Source organism: Colletes latitarsis, chromosome 1 (assembly GCF_051014445.1).
Source record: "Colletes latitarsis isolate SP2378_abdomen chromosome 1, iyColLati1, whole genome shotgun sequence".
Lineage (NCBI taxonomy): Eukaryota > Metazoa > Arthropoda > Insecta > Hymenoptera > Colletidae > Colletes > Colletes latitarsis.
In genome coordinates, this window is record NC_135134.1 from 44,487,021 (window position 1) to 44,503,987 (window position 16,967).

At 42.4% G+C, this 16,967-nt stretch overlaps 1 protein-coding gene across 14 annotated transcripts in view; it reads left to right on the plus strand.

The window, feature by feature from the left end:
• The window catches only part of Dati (zinc finger protein datilografo), a 124,166-nt gene that overhangs the window by 90,586 nt on the left and 16,613 nt on the right, over positions 1-16,967 (plus strand). For 4 of the 14 annotated variants that reach the window (XM_076767505.1, XM_076767415.1, XM_076767426.1 and 1 more), the window contains 8 exons: positions 681-710; positions 12,621-12,780; positions 14,667-14,879; positions 15,074-15,196; positions 15,297-15,434; positions 15,839-16,033; positions 16,363-16,583; positions 16,692-16,845. In XM_076767505.1, the coding sequence (XP_076623620.1) occupies positions 681-710; positions 12,621-12,780; positions 14,667-14,879; positions 15,074-15,196; positions 15,297-15,434; positions 15,839-16,033; positions 16,363-16,583; positions 16,692-16,845 (1,234 nt within the window). The remainder of the gene's footprint in view (positions 1-680; positions 711-12,620; positions 12,781-14,666; positions 14,880-15,073; positions 15,197-15,296; positions 15,435-15,838; positions 16,034-16,362; positions 16,584-16,691; positions 16,846-16,967) is intronic. The other 10 variants (XM_076767444.1, XM_076767460.1, XM_076767449.1 and 7 more) reach the window with 7 other exon arrangements.

Consider the following 16,967-nt stretch of genomic DNA (forward strand, 5'->3'; position numbering starts at 1 on the left):
CGTATGAAACTAAATGGAATAAATACGCTTCTCCGATTATACGTAATTTAGATGACTCGATTTAATCCAATACAAACAGCAGCTACAACTCATCTAATCAATGTGCATTAGCCACTAATTAGTTAGTGAAATTTAATGGACTTTCTGGATTTCACACGACCGTGGAAGGGAGCGTTTCTATTCCACGAATCGAACTTTCTTATCTCTCAAAGACTAAAATCAATTTCATATAACTTGGAACTACAACTCGTATAGGTAATTAATATACAATAGTCTTCGGTTATACATTAGATCGGTCCGCTCGATTTCATATAACCGGTGACCACTGTAAATTAATTTAATAAGCTGTCTTTATAACATTCCCATAAAACAACGACTAAAATAATTATACATTTCGGATTCTTTTAGAACCCATAGACGCATGTTCCGTGAAAGTTACATCCGGCATCGTGGACCCAAAATTGGCTATTTTCATTATCCTTCGATCCGTGATCATCTAAATTTCGCGACACGCGCATAAAGCACCCGTCGAGTCGCGAAAACCAAACGCTTGTTTTTATTATTCTTTGTGTCGAACGTGGGACGTTGGTTGGGCATTGCATCTGTTTCTAAACGATATTTAACTGCCTCGAATTAATACAAATTGATCTCCATTTCATGCTGGTCTCTCTTTGTCGCAGTGTTCCAAGTACCCATGGCAACGATTAAAGGTAAAACGATCGGTTCAATAACGGGAGAGCCCATGGGAATTCCTTTCGGGTGTAATTTCAATTCGCTTGCAAACTGTCGCCTTCCATTTTCCACGATGACAGAATCGGCAAAACCGCGTGCTTGTCCGATCGGTTTTTCACCGAAACAGGATGAAATTCGAAGGAAATTAGAAATAGGCGTTCCACGTGTCTGGTATCTGCAATTCGTTAATCAAATTAATTAGCCCCCGATCCTACGATCCCCCGTGATAACGAAGCCGGTCTTAAGAGTCTCGATATACGCGCGATATAACGATTCCTGGTGTTCCCCCGATCTTATCGCTCCAGAAACGTCGCGTTCGCGGCGCGCTTTATGACTTCGAAAACTACGGTTCAAGAGTCGTCCTTCGATCGGGGCGCGTCGAACCCATCGTGTGCACGCGATTTTTGCTTCTGCTCCCTAATTAAACGATTCCCTGTCCCCTGCTCTCCGTTACACGTATCCGCGCTAAAACCTCCCTCGTCGGTAAACATCGTCGCCTGGCGTGGCTCCAGAAGGACTTCGCTCTTCGTCTCTTTGCTGGCGTTAAAATAGAAAAGTGGGACGGCCTTTTGTAGCGGAACGCCTCGTGAATCGGACTCTCCTGAAACTTCTTTTCCGTGTACACACCGGGTCCATTAATTCTTGCCGTTTCAGAAGAACACCACGCACCAAACGCATCCTCTTCTGCTACTCTGCAAGCTCCTAGCTGTCACTCAGCCGAAACCAACGTTATTTAATCCTTATAAAAGGTTATCAATTTAATAAACAGATCATTATTTGCGAAATTTTTATCGTTGCATTTTCGTGCGCGTCGTTTAACACGTTGACTACCATGCTATATACACAGGGTGGAAATTGTAACAGCTATTCGTTGAGCAAAAGTGAATCTAGAATGTAAAATGACAATTTTTTACGCGAGTTCTCGTCTTCATGAAAATCGATTTTGAAAATTCAGGGGCATTGAAGTGCAAATTATTTAACATATCTGTATTTTAGTATGTTATTATCCAGATTCCACTGATCTATGTCAACAACGTTTTCTGTTGATCTCATCTTCTGTTGATCATCGTTTAATAACGGTAGATAGATATAATAGTCACATAGTTACAGTAAAAGTATTTTTGCAATTGGCCAATTGCAATAACTTGACACTAACTCAGTTAAGAAGTCTTAAATCAACAAAAAACAGATAATAACATGATATTAATATTTAGAGAAACTAACGCAAGTAGCACCAAGTAAAGGGTAGATACGCCGATTTGTACCACAGTGGGCATGTACTCAACAAATTTCTAAAATCGAATTTCTCGAAAACGGAGACTTGTATGAAAAAAATTTATTCTACATTATCGACTCACATGACGTCTCCCCCTCTTTTCGGTACACCCTGCATATACGAAATATCCAACGCAACTGCGTCGAGCCACAGCATTAAAACCAAAGAAAATTAAATGCTTTCGAGCGATACATCGTGTGCAGCACGTGTTCTCTCCGTGAGTAGAGGCTTTTCAATGATTTCTAGGTTGTATCAGTTTTTTTAAAGAATTATCTTACACGCTTTTTTATTCTTCAAAAAAGTATATGATAAAAATGACTAAATTAAAAGGTATTTTAACTTCCATTTCTCATCGTTATATTATACAGGGTGTTCGGGCACCCCTGGGAAAAATTTTAATAGAGGATTCTAGAGGCCAAAATAAGACAAAAATCAAGAATACCGATTTGTTGATGGAGGCTTCGTTAAAAAGTAATTAACAATTAAATTCAAAAATTTCAAATCGTTCTGGAAAAATTATTTTCGATTGCGAGGGTCAATCATAATCATTTTTGGTCATTATATATACCCCCGAAATCCTATCCACTTTCGAGAAAAAAATTCGAGTAAGTGCTGAAAGTTTTGGGTGAAAAAAAAGACTTTCGAATCGTCTTGGAAAAATTATTTTTAGTTGCAGGGGTCAATTTCAAGCATTTTTGGTCAACAGATATACCCCCGAAATCCTACTCAATTTCGAGAAAAAAATTCATTACCGAAAATATAATTTCTGGCCAGAAATGTCTGCCTGAATTTTCATGCGAATCTTTAAAACGTCATAACTTCTGAACGGATTGGACGATTTTAATGTTTAAAAAAGCAAACTACGCGTATTTTGATGAAGAATATGTAGAAATCGCAAAAATATTCGAAAAGTTGGTCCTTGACCCCACAAAATGAGAAAAACCCCATAAAAATGGTCCAATTTTCGAACAGTCATAACTCCTACAATTGTGAATATATTTCAATGAAACTTTTTTTTGAAGTAGAGCTCATGGGTACCTACAGAAAAGTATTAGACAACTTTTCTGTAGGGCGTCAAATAAAATTACTAAAAATGAAAAAGGAATGTTTAAGAAAGATCGACAGGAGGTAGATGCCTAAATTTTTCGACGAAAAAAAAAATTTCTAATTGTTCTAAAAAATATATTTTTGACTGTAGGGATCAATTACAATCATTTTTGGTGAAGAGTCATATACCCGAAATCCTACTCATTTCCTAGAAAAAAATTCGAGAATGTGTCAAATTTTTCGACGGAAAAAAAAATTTCAAATTGTTCTGGAAAAATTATTTTCGGTTACGGGGGTCAATTGCAATCATTTTTGGTGAATAGCATGCCCTCGAAATCTTGCACATTTTCGAGAAAAAAATTCAGTACGGTCGGAACTTTAAACGTTAATAACTGTTTAACAAAGCCTTCATCGACAAATTGGTGTTCTTGATTTTCGTCTTATTTTGGCCTCTAAAATCTCCCATTAAAATTTTTCCCAGGGGTGGCCGAACACCCTGTATTTAACTCTACTTTTTAGTACGTACAAAAAAAACTAGTTTCATATGATAAAATAAAGGTGATTCTAAGAGCTTTGGAACAGCTTCCTAATAAAACTTTGGTCTGTCTTCGATTTTTTTAATACTATGACTCGATACGCTTGCGTGAAACACCCTTTATATATACAAAGACACTAACGTTTTCATTACTCTTCGATCAAATACCGAAAACGGTGTTTAAAAATCCGACTGTTTGAAAATACAATGTCTACGGAAAGTTTCATTCAAATTGGTTGAAAAACGTTAATGTATTGAAGTAATAATATAAATTAGGGCAAAATCTACAACGAGGGCCAAGGTAAGTTTTATGGAATAGTCTTGGCAGTCAACGTGTTAAATAATATCGTATATATCGTAAAATATCGGTTACACGTATCACAATTCATTCTTAAAATGATATAATACGTGCTCCGTAGGAATTTATTCATTGAATTGATGATCTATTATAAAGTTAACTTGTCGTGGAGCTGTTGACAGTTCTTAATTCGTAACGTATTTAATGAATAGTTGTTTCATCATTGGATTGATAACCTACTTTAAACTTTAAATGTCACGAAGCAATTTCAGAGCATTGCCAGTTTACAGTAATTCATGCTAATCGTTGTACGTAGGTTACATATATTGATATTTATTATTTATCGCATAAAGTTTGTAGCACAATTCATACAAGGTAAACATTTATTTACTGCAAGAAATTAAGTACAGTCAGTTGAATCGTTGTTTCTATGCACATACCCAACTTAGTATCATTAATAAATAATAGTTTACTCCTTAGATTGATAACCTATTATAAGCTTGAAATACTGTAAAACTTAATTTATAGAATTGATAGGCACCCATATTTAAGTTAAATGTATCAAAATTTATTTTAAAAACCGAATGACATATACCAATTAGCGATTTAACCGCATGACAAATAGAAATCTGCCAAGAAGAAGGGGATGCATTTGGTGCTCTTCAAACAGTAAGAATTAACCTTTTCAGGAATAGTGGCACATAAGTGTACAATTAGGTTCGATATTATTTTAATCCTACAGTGCTCAATGATGCATACTTGATTCAACTTGGTTTTACATCAGTATTTATTAAATTTTGGTATATAAAAAGTTATTATAAACACTCAATAATTCATATTGAATTAATAATTAAATGGATAAGTCGTTAATTAATTCCAGCAATTTATTGGGTTTATTATTTTCGACCCTATCTTTTGCTAAAAAAAAATGTTACTAAAGACAGAAAAGTGTTAAATGAAAACGTACCAGAGATCGACTGAAAGTTAATAGTATCAAAAAAGTGAATTTGTCTTATGAACAAAGATTTCGAAAATATAATAATGACGAAACAATGTCAAGCACGAGAAAGAAAAAAAAATTATACTAAAGCAAATTGAGCGAATCGATTAACGATTCATTAATTCGTTTAAGATTAGAACTATCGAGAAATATAGTATATTTATAAAAATCAGTGTTTATTCATTTCGACTCTTTTAGTAGTTCCAGTGTTAAGAAACGAGATCATCGTCTCTTATCGTAAATTAATATCTGTTTTGAATCAAAATTACTGAACAAGTAACAATGAATTTTTCACGCTTCATTCATTTATTCGTTACATAAACAACATGACAGTGAAATTAAAACTATTGTGCACTGCAGGGTTGAATATCGAGATATGGAGGTGACCATAAAAACTCTGAATAAATATTCATAATTACATTCGAAAAGGATAATGGATGTTAATCGTGTACACGCATTTATTCTTTTACGTTCGTAAATATCCACGCGCGCGTTCTCTTTCTCTTTCTCTCTCTCTCTCTGTTCCGACATTTTTTTTCGAACCGCGTCCCCCTGTGATATTAATTTTTTGCACAGACTCCGCCTCTGCGGGCCCCTTTTTACCGCTCGCCCTCTCTCGCCACTGTACATACTCTCGATCGTCGGTCGAGACCTAATGAAATCATTCCCGCGCCGATTCCGCGTCAGGGGCGGGAGATTTCTGCCTATTGTCCGTAACAGCCCTTCGTTTTTTTTCCGCTCTCCTAGTCGAACGAACTGCTATTGGCACAACACCCGGGAAAAACGCGTCCTCAACCCTTTTCTCGGGCAGTTACTTTTTTTCCTTTTCAACCCCCCGGTGCCTTTACCCGCTCCGCCGGGGATTGGACACGCATAACGCGCGGATTACCGGCGCGTGATACGTGAAAGAAAAAAAAAACGCCACCGGACCGAAATAATACTCGATAGGCAGAGCATAAAAAGAGGGTGACGCGAGAAATCAAACACGGTAATGAAGAGAATCACGTCGCGTCCAGTCGCGGATTATTTCGTCGTCGAACACCAGCCAAGCAGTTTTTCAGCTGATATACCGGTCGAACAGTGACGTTAGAATATTAAAACGATTCGTCGTATGAATTATGGCTGTTGGGACGTCCACCTACAGAGATGCGAAAAATGTCAGAATTACGTTTCGGTCGTTTCGCTGAGCCTCTTCGACGATCGAAAGCAAACGCTTCGTGGTAAATCGCGTGTGGGACGTTTCCGCGAAATCGAGAACTTTCTTTCGGGGGAAAGGAATGAAATCAGAAAAACGTACTTAGTTTCTGAGACAGTTTATCTCGGCTGCGAAGAACGGCTCGCGAAAACGCGACGCTGGCCAAGGAACCGAGGATAAAAGAGCAAAAGACGAATATCTTTCACAGACTTCGTTTGTTGCACGAAGGTTGTCTGCCGGCGAGGCTCGCGGCCTCGTTGCGGCTAAAAGAGCCAAGGAAAGGAGACGGCGGGACAGAAAAAAGAGAGAAATAACGCGAAAAGAATTGCGTGCCGAGAGAACAACCTTCGGTCTTTATCGCTTTTGCTCCAGAGAAAAGAGACTGTCCAAGGCAATTTTTACCGAGCCTCCGGAGGTGAGAATAAACGACTTTTTTTAAGGCAGAGATTGAACTTGGAGGAACGCGAACGATTCGACGCGCCACGAAGGAACACTGTTCGTAGAAGTCTCCATTTTTATTCGATCGTTTGCTCCGTGTGCAGATTACGTGGATACAATTGAAGACTATCAAGGAGAAACAAGGAATGTCCAAAAATATTTTCAAAAGTTGCTTCTCAGATGATAGAAGTAAAACTTAAACAATTATAGTGTATTTAAATGTTTCGATTATGGTTTGGGACCTCTTTACATAATGCAAGAAGAACCAATTGTCCGGAAATATGCATTGTCCACTTTCTGTTAGAGAAACTAGTAAGTAGAAAAGTAAAGGAATTACAAAATATGAGAAGTAGAAGCTGTGTAGGCAGAATAGTTGCTTAGGAATATGAGTTATTCGCGAAGGGAAAGCTGATAATAAATTATTGTTAGGAATCGTGGAAAATAAAATCTGAATGATAATGTTCTGTTCGAAATGTCAAAAGTAGAAGATTTATGTGTATACTAGAAATGTCTATGACTTATTATGAAGGGTATAAAAAGTATTACTTCAAAGTACGTATATACGAGGAAATTTTTTACCGTTAGAGTAACTGAGAATATTTATTTTGTATTTTTTAACATTTCCCACGCAGACAAATCCCATTTTCGTTGGTGTTTCAAAAAATAGAGCTATTTTGTCTGTCGAACGACGCTTATTTTCCCCCATATCTAATCTTCAAACGGACAACGTTTTTCATTCGCAATGTTCATCAGAAATCTGATAAAAATATGGACATTCCCTGTTCTTCCGCGACAGTCTTCGATCGTTCACGTTCTTTCTTGCAACAAGTACACATTTCTATTGCAACCGATCCCCCAAGATGAGAATACAATTACGTCCATGTGAATTCCTTCGAGCCGATTAAAGATAGTCCCTTTTCTGCGAACACAAAATGGCTCCATCGAGCCCAGCGTCACGCATCGCTACGCGTATGCTCACACCCACTTCCTTTTTACGCCACTCCCTGGTCCTACTTTAAAGGCTCCTCGGAGCCTCGATCGGCTAACTAGCGATCGTGGCTGGGAAAAGAATCGATACACGCGAAGAGGGCTCCACGTTGGGAGAAACGATCGAATAGAAGCTACCGGGTGCGCGCGGCCTCGGCGACGGAAGCTCGAATTCTCCCACAGCAAAGGGTCACTGCTACCGACGACAGGAGGCACGAGAGGCTCCAGAAGGGACCGAGGGACCAGGAAGCGTTGAATTGGGAATAGAGGCGCGGAGCCAGGCGGTCAGCGTCCGGGCAGAGTCGAGCAGAGATGTATCTGGTCACGGCGAATCATAAAGTCCCTCGGGGATTCGCCCACGCTGCGCTCTCTCGAGATCGCGGAGAGCGTGCACACGGCGAGAGAGAGAGAAAGAAAGAGAGTGAGAGAGGAGGGCGAGGAGGAGAAGGAACGGGGAGCCGGAGAAGAAGAGAAAGAGCTGCGAGAGCAGGGGAGAGCCGAGGTATTCGCGGTGCAAAAAGCGAGGATGCAAGCAAAAAAGGAAGAGCGCAACGAAGAAACCGGTTTTTTCCAGTTGGGCCAGGTCGGGGCGTCGAACCTACGGACCGCAGCCTCCCTCCGAGAATAACTTGCATGCAGCCAGCAGACGACGACGTTGACGGCCGGCATCTTCTTCTTCGCGGCGTCGGCTCAACCGGCTTGAGCTTGTCCCAGGTCCGGGAAGAAAGAAGGACACCCGGGCCTTTGGCCCGTTGAAAACGACCGCCTTGAAAAGAATATCGCCTATCCAAAGAAGAAGAAGAAGGAAGGACGAGCGTGGGCGGCCGGACGAGTATTATGCGAGAAAAAGGAGAAGCGGTCGAGGGAGGAGGGCAAGGACCTTCTCTAAACACCGCGGTTCGTTGACGCCAACCTTTTCGCAGCCCGGTCGCTTGTGCCTCGTTTTTTCTCCCTGACATCAACCGACGGGGCTCCGGCACACGTTGTCCCGGGTCAAGGAAGTTCGCGCGTCCAGGAGAGGAACAACAAGAGCAAGGCGAGAAAAGAAACGGAGCCTTGACGCGTAAAATATACACCGGCGAATAAAAGAAACCGCGAAAACCGGCGACCTCGAGATTCTGCCGTGACCACGATGATCTCACGACGGGGACCAAGCGAACTGTCGCGCGACGATTTCAACGGCTCCGTGGGTACGCGGGGAACCGAAAAATATTTTATCCGCGATCGACGGTCCGCGCCTACGATCGATAGTTTGCGCGATAATGAGCGGGAACGTGCTTTGCCCGTTGCGTTCTCTCGAAAGTGTATAGATGGGAGAACGAAAGATCAGTCCTGAAAGGAATCGCACGTTTTAGACACCTTCCATGAAGGTTTAAGAAAAAGTTACTTTACGCTGATTTGGGGTACTATAAAAATATTTTGAAAAATTACTCGTATGAACGTTGCTTCTCAAATTGAGTATCATAATAACAATGATAGAGGTAGAATTTAAACAATTATAGTGTATTTAAATGTTTCGATTCTGGTTTCGGACCTCTTCGAATAGTGCAAAAAGAACCAATTGTTTGGAAATATGAATATATTTAATATTCACGCTGGTCTATTATAACGAACGATACCAGGTGGATCTTGACCCATATTTTCCATGACTGTTTCACCCTTAAGAAGTATCCCGTTTGTCAGAAAAAAAAGTATGTCATATTTAATAATATAGTTTGACTACAAATTTTCCTATGCATCGAACTCTGGACTGATCTTTCTGTCTTCCAACAATACCTATGTATGGCTGCAATAATATTCCAAAGAAGTTAAGTCCCAGTGGCTACCATCGAAGATTCGTAATTGCCTTGTTATAATTTTTTCTCCTAAATTTTGAATCTATACTTAAAATAATGCACTAAATTTTCCTATATGATTCTTTATTATCCATATCACATATCTTGTAAATAGCATCTGTAGTAAACATATTTGAAAGGCAAACGTTGAACACACTATGACTATGGATACGAGTACTGAATATAAAGGGTATTACTCGTGAAACGATGGGTTCTAGTTAATGAGAACAATTTGGAATTGTACGTCTAGTTGCGTTCAATAACAATAATAATTCGTTTTCATTGTACTAGGATTATAAAAAAAAAAAAGAAAATAATGTACGGGAGTAAAAGTAAGCATACGTTACGTTACAAAGCCAAGGTATAGCTATACGCTCTTATTAACCTAACCTCGTTCGTAAAGAACTAACGACGTTTGTATAGAGCATTATGACTGTCAGACTGTAGCACTTGGTACATGTTCGTGGTGTGTAAACTGTTTGTATATTAAATATTTTTACAACGCAAGATATATGCTATGCGCAACAAAAAATGATACTGGAAAATGCATCTGAAAAGTAGTTCGATAAAAAAGAAAATTTGTACAAAAGAATTGATTACGGTATCCTATGTTTTCTATAAAATTAATTATTCTAAGACAAAAAGAATTAACGCGAGAATCAAATTCAGGGTCGCGCGATTACAAAGTTTCGCCATAGCCGGTGGACCAAAGACCGTTTGAAATAATATTGTCGCAGGCAAGAATAATGCTACCATAGTGGTGTTATAGCGCTGCGATACTGCTACGAGCTACGAAGAATGCCCCTCAGTGATGTTCGTCTTTTCGTCCATAAAGTTTCATGATAGGCAATTAGTCATAAATGGACGCGATACGAAATCTTGACTAGTAATGAAACAATCTTTCTAAAGGATTATGATCGCTAAATGTGAATTCCATCCAGGGGCATTCTCTCGAGTGCATTTGTTAAGCCAACGAGCGAAGCACGATTTCTATTGAAATATATTTTGATCCTCTATCTACTTACAAAGCTAACACGTTGACTGTCATGGTGGTCACTGGTGGCTGGCATTCCAAGATTACAACGTTTCCTAAATTCTTTGCAATGAAATGTAAAATTTGAAATAACGGTGCAACCGTTAGAAATATTATAAAAATAAGAAGCACACTGTTGTACTATCGAATATACTTATCTTTTACGGTATAATTTGAACGTATCTAAACACGGCAAGATGGCGTGACAGTGAACGTGTTAAAATCGGCGCACGACGCTTGGTATGATCGTTGTCGATTCTCTATAAGTTCAGGCTAAAAAGTACGCGATCTAGCTTCGGGTCAGATAAAGAAAGGCTCTTCGCTAAAAATACACGAGCGAAATTGTTCGCGAAAGGGGAAGAACTACCGCTGAGAGGGGGGGAGTAAACAGAAAGAAGAAGAGGGAATTGGCTGGCCGAAACGTAAGGTCGACGACGTCTGGTCTTATTTTAAACTGGTCTTGCCCGAGATTCGGCTCTCCGTGCGTCGATTGCCTCGAGTCGCGGTTGTCCCAGGTCCGGGAAAAAAGAAGGGTACGAGTCGCTGTGGTAGAGATAGGTCGGGAATGGGACAGAGAGCGAGAGATAGAAGGGCGACTCGGCGCGTTGGAAACGGAAAGGAAAAAGGGGAAAAAAAGGACAAGAAGGATGCGTTGTATCGAAGTTGGGGGCGGGGAGCAGGCAGGAAGAAAGGAACGAGGCGAGACCCCAAAACTTTGGGGTCATTGCCGTTTGGTCTCGTTTTAGCCTTTCCTTCCTCCCACCTTGTTCGCCTCCTTCTTCTTTCCTTCCACTCTTCGTATTCTTTTTCCGCCGTTTTAAGCACTCTTTCGAGCAAGGTTGGCCACCATGTTTTTCCTCGCCGCGTGCCCCTACCGTCTCCGTGTGCGTATATAACCGACCTTCGCGCGTGTGCGAGAGAGAAAAACCGAGCGACGAACACACGGGAGAGAGAAAAAAAAAATAGCCGATCGGTACCGTATAGCGACACGACCGCGAAACTGTTCCTTAACGCGAGGTCACCACCGAATGACGAAGACAGATACTTTACAATGAGGACGTCGAATTTCGTTCATATCACTTCATTTTTTACCTGTTGAAAATATGGCCTTTGTTGGCACAACCGTCTTGCGTATACAGAAATGAGAAATGCCATAGATATCACGCGGATCGATGTTTGAAACACGATGATCGCAACAAAGGCCATCATAATTGTGTCGTAGTAGCTAGTCGTTTGTGATCTATGCTTCGCAATCCCGTTCAATTCTGTGAGGTCTAGTCAGATCGATCGGAGATCCTCGAATTCATGAAACGCAGGTCGTTCGTTTTTGAACGACCATCGCAAGGAGATATCTTTCATCGCGTCGTCGATTCCGATCGCTCTGCAAACCTCACGCTCTGAAACATCCGTCTGTCTGGGCTTTGCTTTCTCCCTCCTGTCTTCCTCGAACGTCCTTTTACACTTAACCATTCTACTTACAGAAAACTGAAACCTAAAACAAGAAACATGTCATTTATTTCCACACATGATACACGAAAGTTCAAGTCCCTTCCCGAGCAATTAGTCATGAAACCCTCTTCAGCTTCAACGCCAGAGTCCCTGAAAAAGAATCGACCGCGATTAACGCGTCGAACGCCAGAACGATCGCTCAGGATTTATTCAAAATTTAGTCCATACGATAAAGTCTCGAAACGGTTCGTTGCATAAAAATTCTTTCGTTAAAAAAAAAAATATTCAAAAGTTTAAGATTAGATTACTATCCGAGTGTGCACAGTAAATCAAGATAAGAATCTTGATTTATCCGAACAGCAGCTCTCTATGAATAACGCAGCGATTCATGTGAGTATCAAATTGGTCAGTGAGAGCAATTTGAAGAAAAAACCATGTCTTTTTGTCCGTACTTCTTTACAAAAAGGGGTGAAAGAGGGGAAAGTCTGAATCGCGATGTTTGGAAATATTCTCCTGGCGCTCGACGCGTTTAAAGAGAGAAAAGGTCCTCCCAGCCTAGTAAAGTCCTTTGCCAGACACTCGAGGTGAATTCCCTTTGCAAAAATAAATAGTCCGTGGTGGCGGCGGCAAATCGGTGCCCTAACTCTCACTGGTCAATCATTCTGTTCTGTGCGCTGCCTGTCCTGCGCTTCTGGTTCGCGACACTCTGTGGTGGTATTCTGTGGGTCGGCTGCTCTCTACGGTGCGCCGCGTGTGCCTGCTTCCGGTTCCTCTTCTTCCGGCCCCGCAAAAAAGGAGTTGCAACAGCGTGTTGTGTTCCAGCAACACGCCGCCCTGATCGGCGGCCCGAACGCAACCAGCTGTCCCGTCTGCCACAAACTCTTCCTCGGCGGCGAGGCTCTCATGGAGCACATGAAGCACACCCACAAGGACCCGAATGCTTCCGGCGTTGCCAGTAAGTATCTACGGATAATCGAGCACCCTCGATCTCGTCCGTGTCACTCTTTCTTTCTCCTTGCTTATCGTCCTACGTGTACATTGGGAACACCTGTCTCTTCTCTGTTCTCCGCACTAACGCTTACAACACTCTGTCTGTAACACGACTAACGCACGATCAACGCGATATAATCGAATCTTCTGTGCTTCGTCTCCTGGACGCCACGGAGGGGAACGAATCATCGTAGACGACGCGTATGCTGACAAACTGTGCAGAAAGCAAAGTAAAGAACCTGACCCAGACACACATCCGGCTGGTGTGCCAGCGCAGAGTTTGCTACGATTGGTTCCTTCTCGTGGCCGGCCGACTTTCGCTGGGGATACTCCGTCCATCCTTTCTAACACCTAACAGCTAACGAACGAATAGAGGGTTTCTCGCGCGAATACCTTCGAGGAGAAAGAAAGAACCGAGATAGACGTAACGAGGGTGCCTTAATTGCGAGAGTAAGTCTAAAATGGGAGAGAAAGCGAGAGACAGAGAGGTGGAACTACCGCTCATCGAGAGACACGAACGAGGGGTTGTTCGTTCTTAGTCTTTAAGTACGTTTCACGTCCCCCCCCCCCCCCACCTAAGAAACTTGCTTTGGCGCGGGCGATATGCACACATTGTCCTGTCACTTCTTCGTACTGTTGTTTCGCTGAAACGGAAAAAGGGGGTGTAGCACACTTAGAGCGCACTCACCGACTAATACTTGCGTTACTACTCGCTAATATAAAACCGGTGCTTCAAAAGGGTGGTGTCTCGTTCTCGTTTTGTGCGTGTTCTGTCAAGTGTGTGGGCGTACATACATATATATATTTATACATATATCATATAAATACATAGATAGACGTACAGAGAACAATCGACAAAAGCGTGACCGCGCGCGCGCGCGACGATCAAACAGAGAATCTCTTTGCGACAAAACCGCGGTGTCCCGTTTTTCGAACGCGTCATCTCGTTTCCTCCATCGTTTTTCAAGTAACACAGAAAACGGTGCGTGTACCAGAGTATCGACCCTGGTGTTGTTGAGCCACGACAGAGAACGCAAGTTTAGTAAACCATCTTTCGATCGTGCGGACCAGATCCGATCTCTACGGTGAGAACGAAAGAACAGAGAAAGAGTCTGAACGAGAGACGTAGAGACGGAGGGAGACAAGCGAAAGAAAAACGAAAAAAAGGAGGAAGAAACTTAAAAAAAAAAAAAAAAAAAGTGAGGGGAGAAAAACTGCGACTCGAAAGACAAGTTAGAGATAAAATAAAATAAAGTAAAATAAAACGAAATAAAATAAAATAAAATAAAATAAAATAAAGCAAAATAAAATAAAATATAATTTTAAAAAATAAAATTAAAAAAAGAGGGAAAGAGAGAGATTCGTCGTCGAACTTTTCTTTGTGCGTCTATGAGCGTGCGTGCGTGCGCGCGCGCGCGCGTACGTGCGTGTGCATCTTGGTTTTTGGGCCGACGACCTCGCTCGTGAAAGGGAGCCAGCAACGGCATGAAGCAGCGCGCGGTGCGTCCGAGGTCAGTGCTCTCCTCTGGTCCTCGGTTATCCGTGTCTGCAAGGATTCTCCCTTCGCCTTCGAGGTCGACCGGAATGTCGACGTACGTACACGCGCGTGTGTACACGCGAATGCGTGAGAAATAAGGTGGAGGAGGAGGAGGAGGAGAAAGATGATTATAATGATGAAGATGATGATGATGAGGATGAGGAAAAAAAAGAGAACGAAGAAGGATGATAATGAGATGATGATAGTGATAACAATGGTGATGATGATATGATATGATATGGAGGAGGTGGCTTTCATTCCTTGGGAAGCTTTATCCTGCTTAGCATTGACCTTGAAATTGTGTCGCCCTATTGTTCCCTCCGCTGACTGCACAACCTCCGTTGCCGGGGTTTACCTAGCGAAGCGACGGACCGCCAACCACCCGTGTCCTGTGTGCGGAAAACACTACGTCAACGAGGGTAGTCTTAGGAAGCACCTGGCCTGTCATCCTGAGACCAATCAGCTTAGCACAAGCCTCAGGATGTGGCCGTGCTCGGTGTGCCAAGCCGTCTTCACTCATGAGAGCGGTAAGTATAATTCTTGCTGAAACAAACCTACCGAATACAATCGAATACAATTTTTCGTTCTAACCGGGGTTCTGTGGTACTTTTTACTCTTTCGTTTTGAAACGCATTTTACCGAGCGACGCTTCATTTATACATCCAAGCGTGCGACACTGACCAACGAAACTCTATCGAGGCTGCTCTGTTTTGCTGTTAAGGTTTGTTGAGTCACATGGAGCACATGAGAATGGACCCGAAACATCAGTTTGCTGCGCAGTACGTTTTGAGCCGCGCGGCCGCTGAGAGGCGGGAGAGAGAAATCCTCGCGTCTTCGAGTTTAGGTAACAGAAAGTTGTCGCACCTAGACCCTTTTTTAACTTGTACGTGTCGCCTGGGAAAGCAAATATCATAACGATACACATACGTTATTCTCGTGTCCAGGTACGGGATTGGGTGTGTTGGGAAGTCAAACAGGCGGACCTCAAAATTTGCAACAACCACCGATGTGTCCTTCTCCGTCGGCTCACTCGGACAGCAGCAGTGGAAATGGAAGACTATCGTCGGCCGGTAGTGAACCTGGTACGCTCCGATCTTGTTCCTCCGTCTTCTTGCAAACGGTCGTCTGGAATGATCGTTAGAGTGTCCGTGAATAATAATCTTAAAGTAACGCCTGTTTTAACACCACCTTAAGAAGCGACCTTTCAATCTTACGTTAACAACACGTTCGCTGAAATGTATCAATATGTCGTACACACCGAGCTTCGAAACGCAGCGACAGTTATTGTAGTAAACATATATATTACACACTTGATATACCTGAGAGTAAAATAAAGTACCTACGAATTCTTGTGTGAGTAATTTCCGTATCATACGAGCGTTCTTTTATAATCGTTTTTTCTACCGACTGTTAGACCATAGTTACTTAGTAGCGCTACTTTACACTCGGCTACGTATTCGTAAGCCGTGTATATTAACGAGAGCAGACTTCTGCGCAGGTACCGGTCTGCTGAATAACAACAATAACAACAATAATAACAATATGGCGTCGCCGGGACCCAGTGGCAACAAGCTCAGCGAGATGCTTCGAACGGGAAGTCAGTCCGGCTCCGCGCAACAGTACCACGACGAGATGCAGTCGCAACAACAACGCATGGCAGTGATGGCCGCCGTGTCAGCGGGTAAGAATCGTCTTCCATCCGCTATTCTCGAATCGATTGGTCGTTTGAATTCTCCGCGATACTCGCTTGGCCCGTACAAGGACGGTCGATACCGCTTATCTGGTCGCGCGACTCCGCTCCAAAGAAGAGATACGACGCACTCGTGTTCCAATTATTCCCGATAAAGTTTGATTTACAATCGTTGTTTTTTCCACGGCAAGAATATTTTTTCTTATCCGGGCCACTTTGTTCGCGAATAAATTAACCGATGAAAATCGACGCTAAAGCGAAAAATATTCAAACAAATTTTAATCGTTCGTCGGTGATAAATTTTGATTCGTGATTAACAGGTTTGCAAAATTCGGTGTCGCCGAATCTGTCGCCGGTGGACATGGCGTCTCTGGCGGCGGCCATGAGAATGGGCAACAACGGTGACATGAGCGGCGGCGCGCAAGGATCGACGGGGCCTCAACAACAAGGTGTGCAAACAACCGGACCAGAGCAGACTCTGAGGATGCACCAGGCGGAAGCTTTGTTGCGTTCTCAGGCCGAAGCCGCGCTCAGACTGGCTGTAAGTGCATTACGTTCAACTATTATTTACGGGTCGAACATACTCCAGACTGTTAACGACGCGTCCCGAAACATTCGAACTGACACCATATTTAACGTTTTGCGACAGGTATCGCAAGCAGCAGCAGCAGCGGCAAGTTCCGCGGTCGGCGGAGACGTCAGACATCATTTAGGACAGCATAATGGAGGTAGCACTTCCGGCATGCCTGGACATCATACGAATCAACAGATGTCACAGCAGGACACCTTACCGCCTGACCTTGGTGAGTTCATTTTCCCCAAACAGGTTCAAATATCGAAGTCTAAACGATTATACCCTGTCGGTTCTACAGGGGGGTTGGAAAAACATTGTTTACAGACTTTTGAGATAAACAGGGTATTCGGC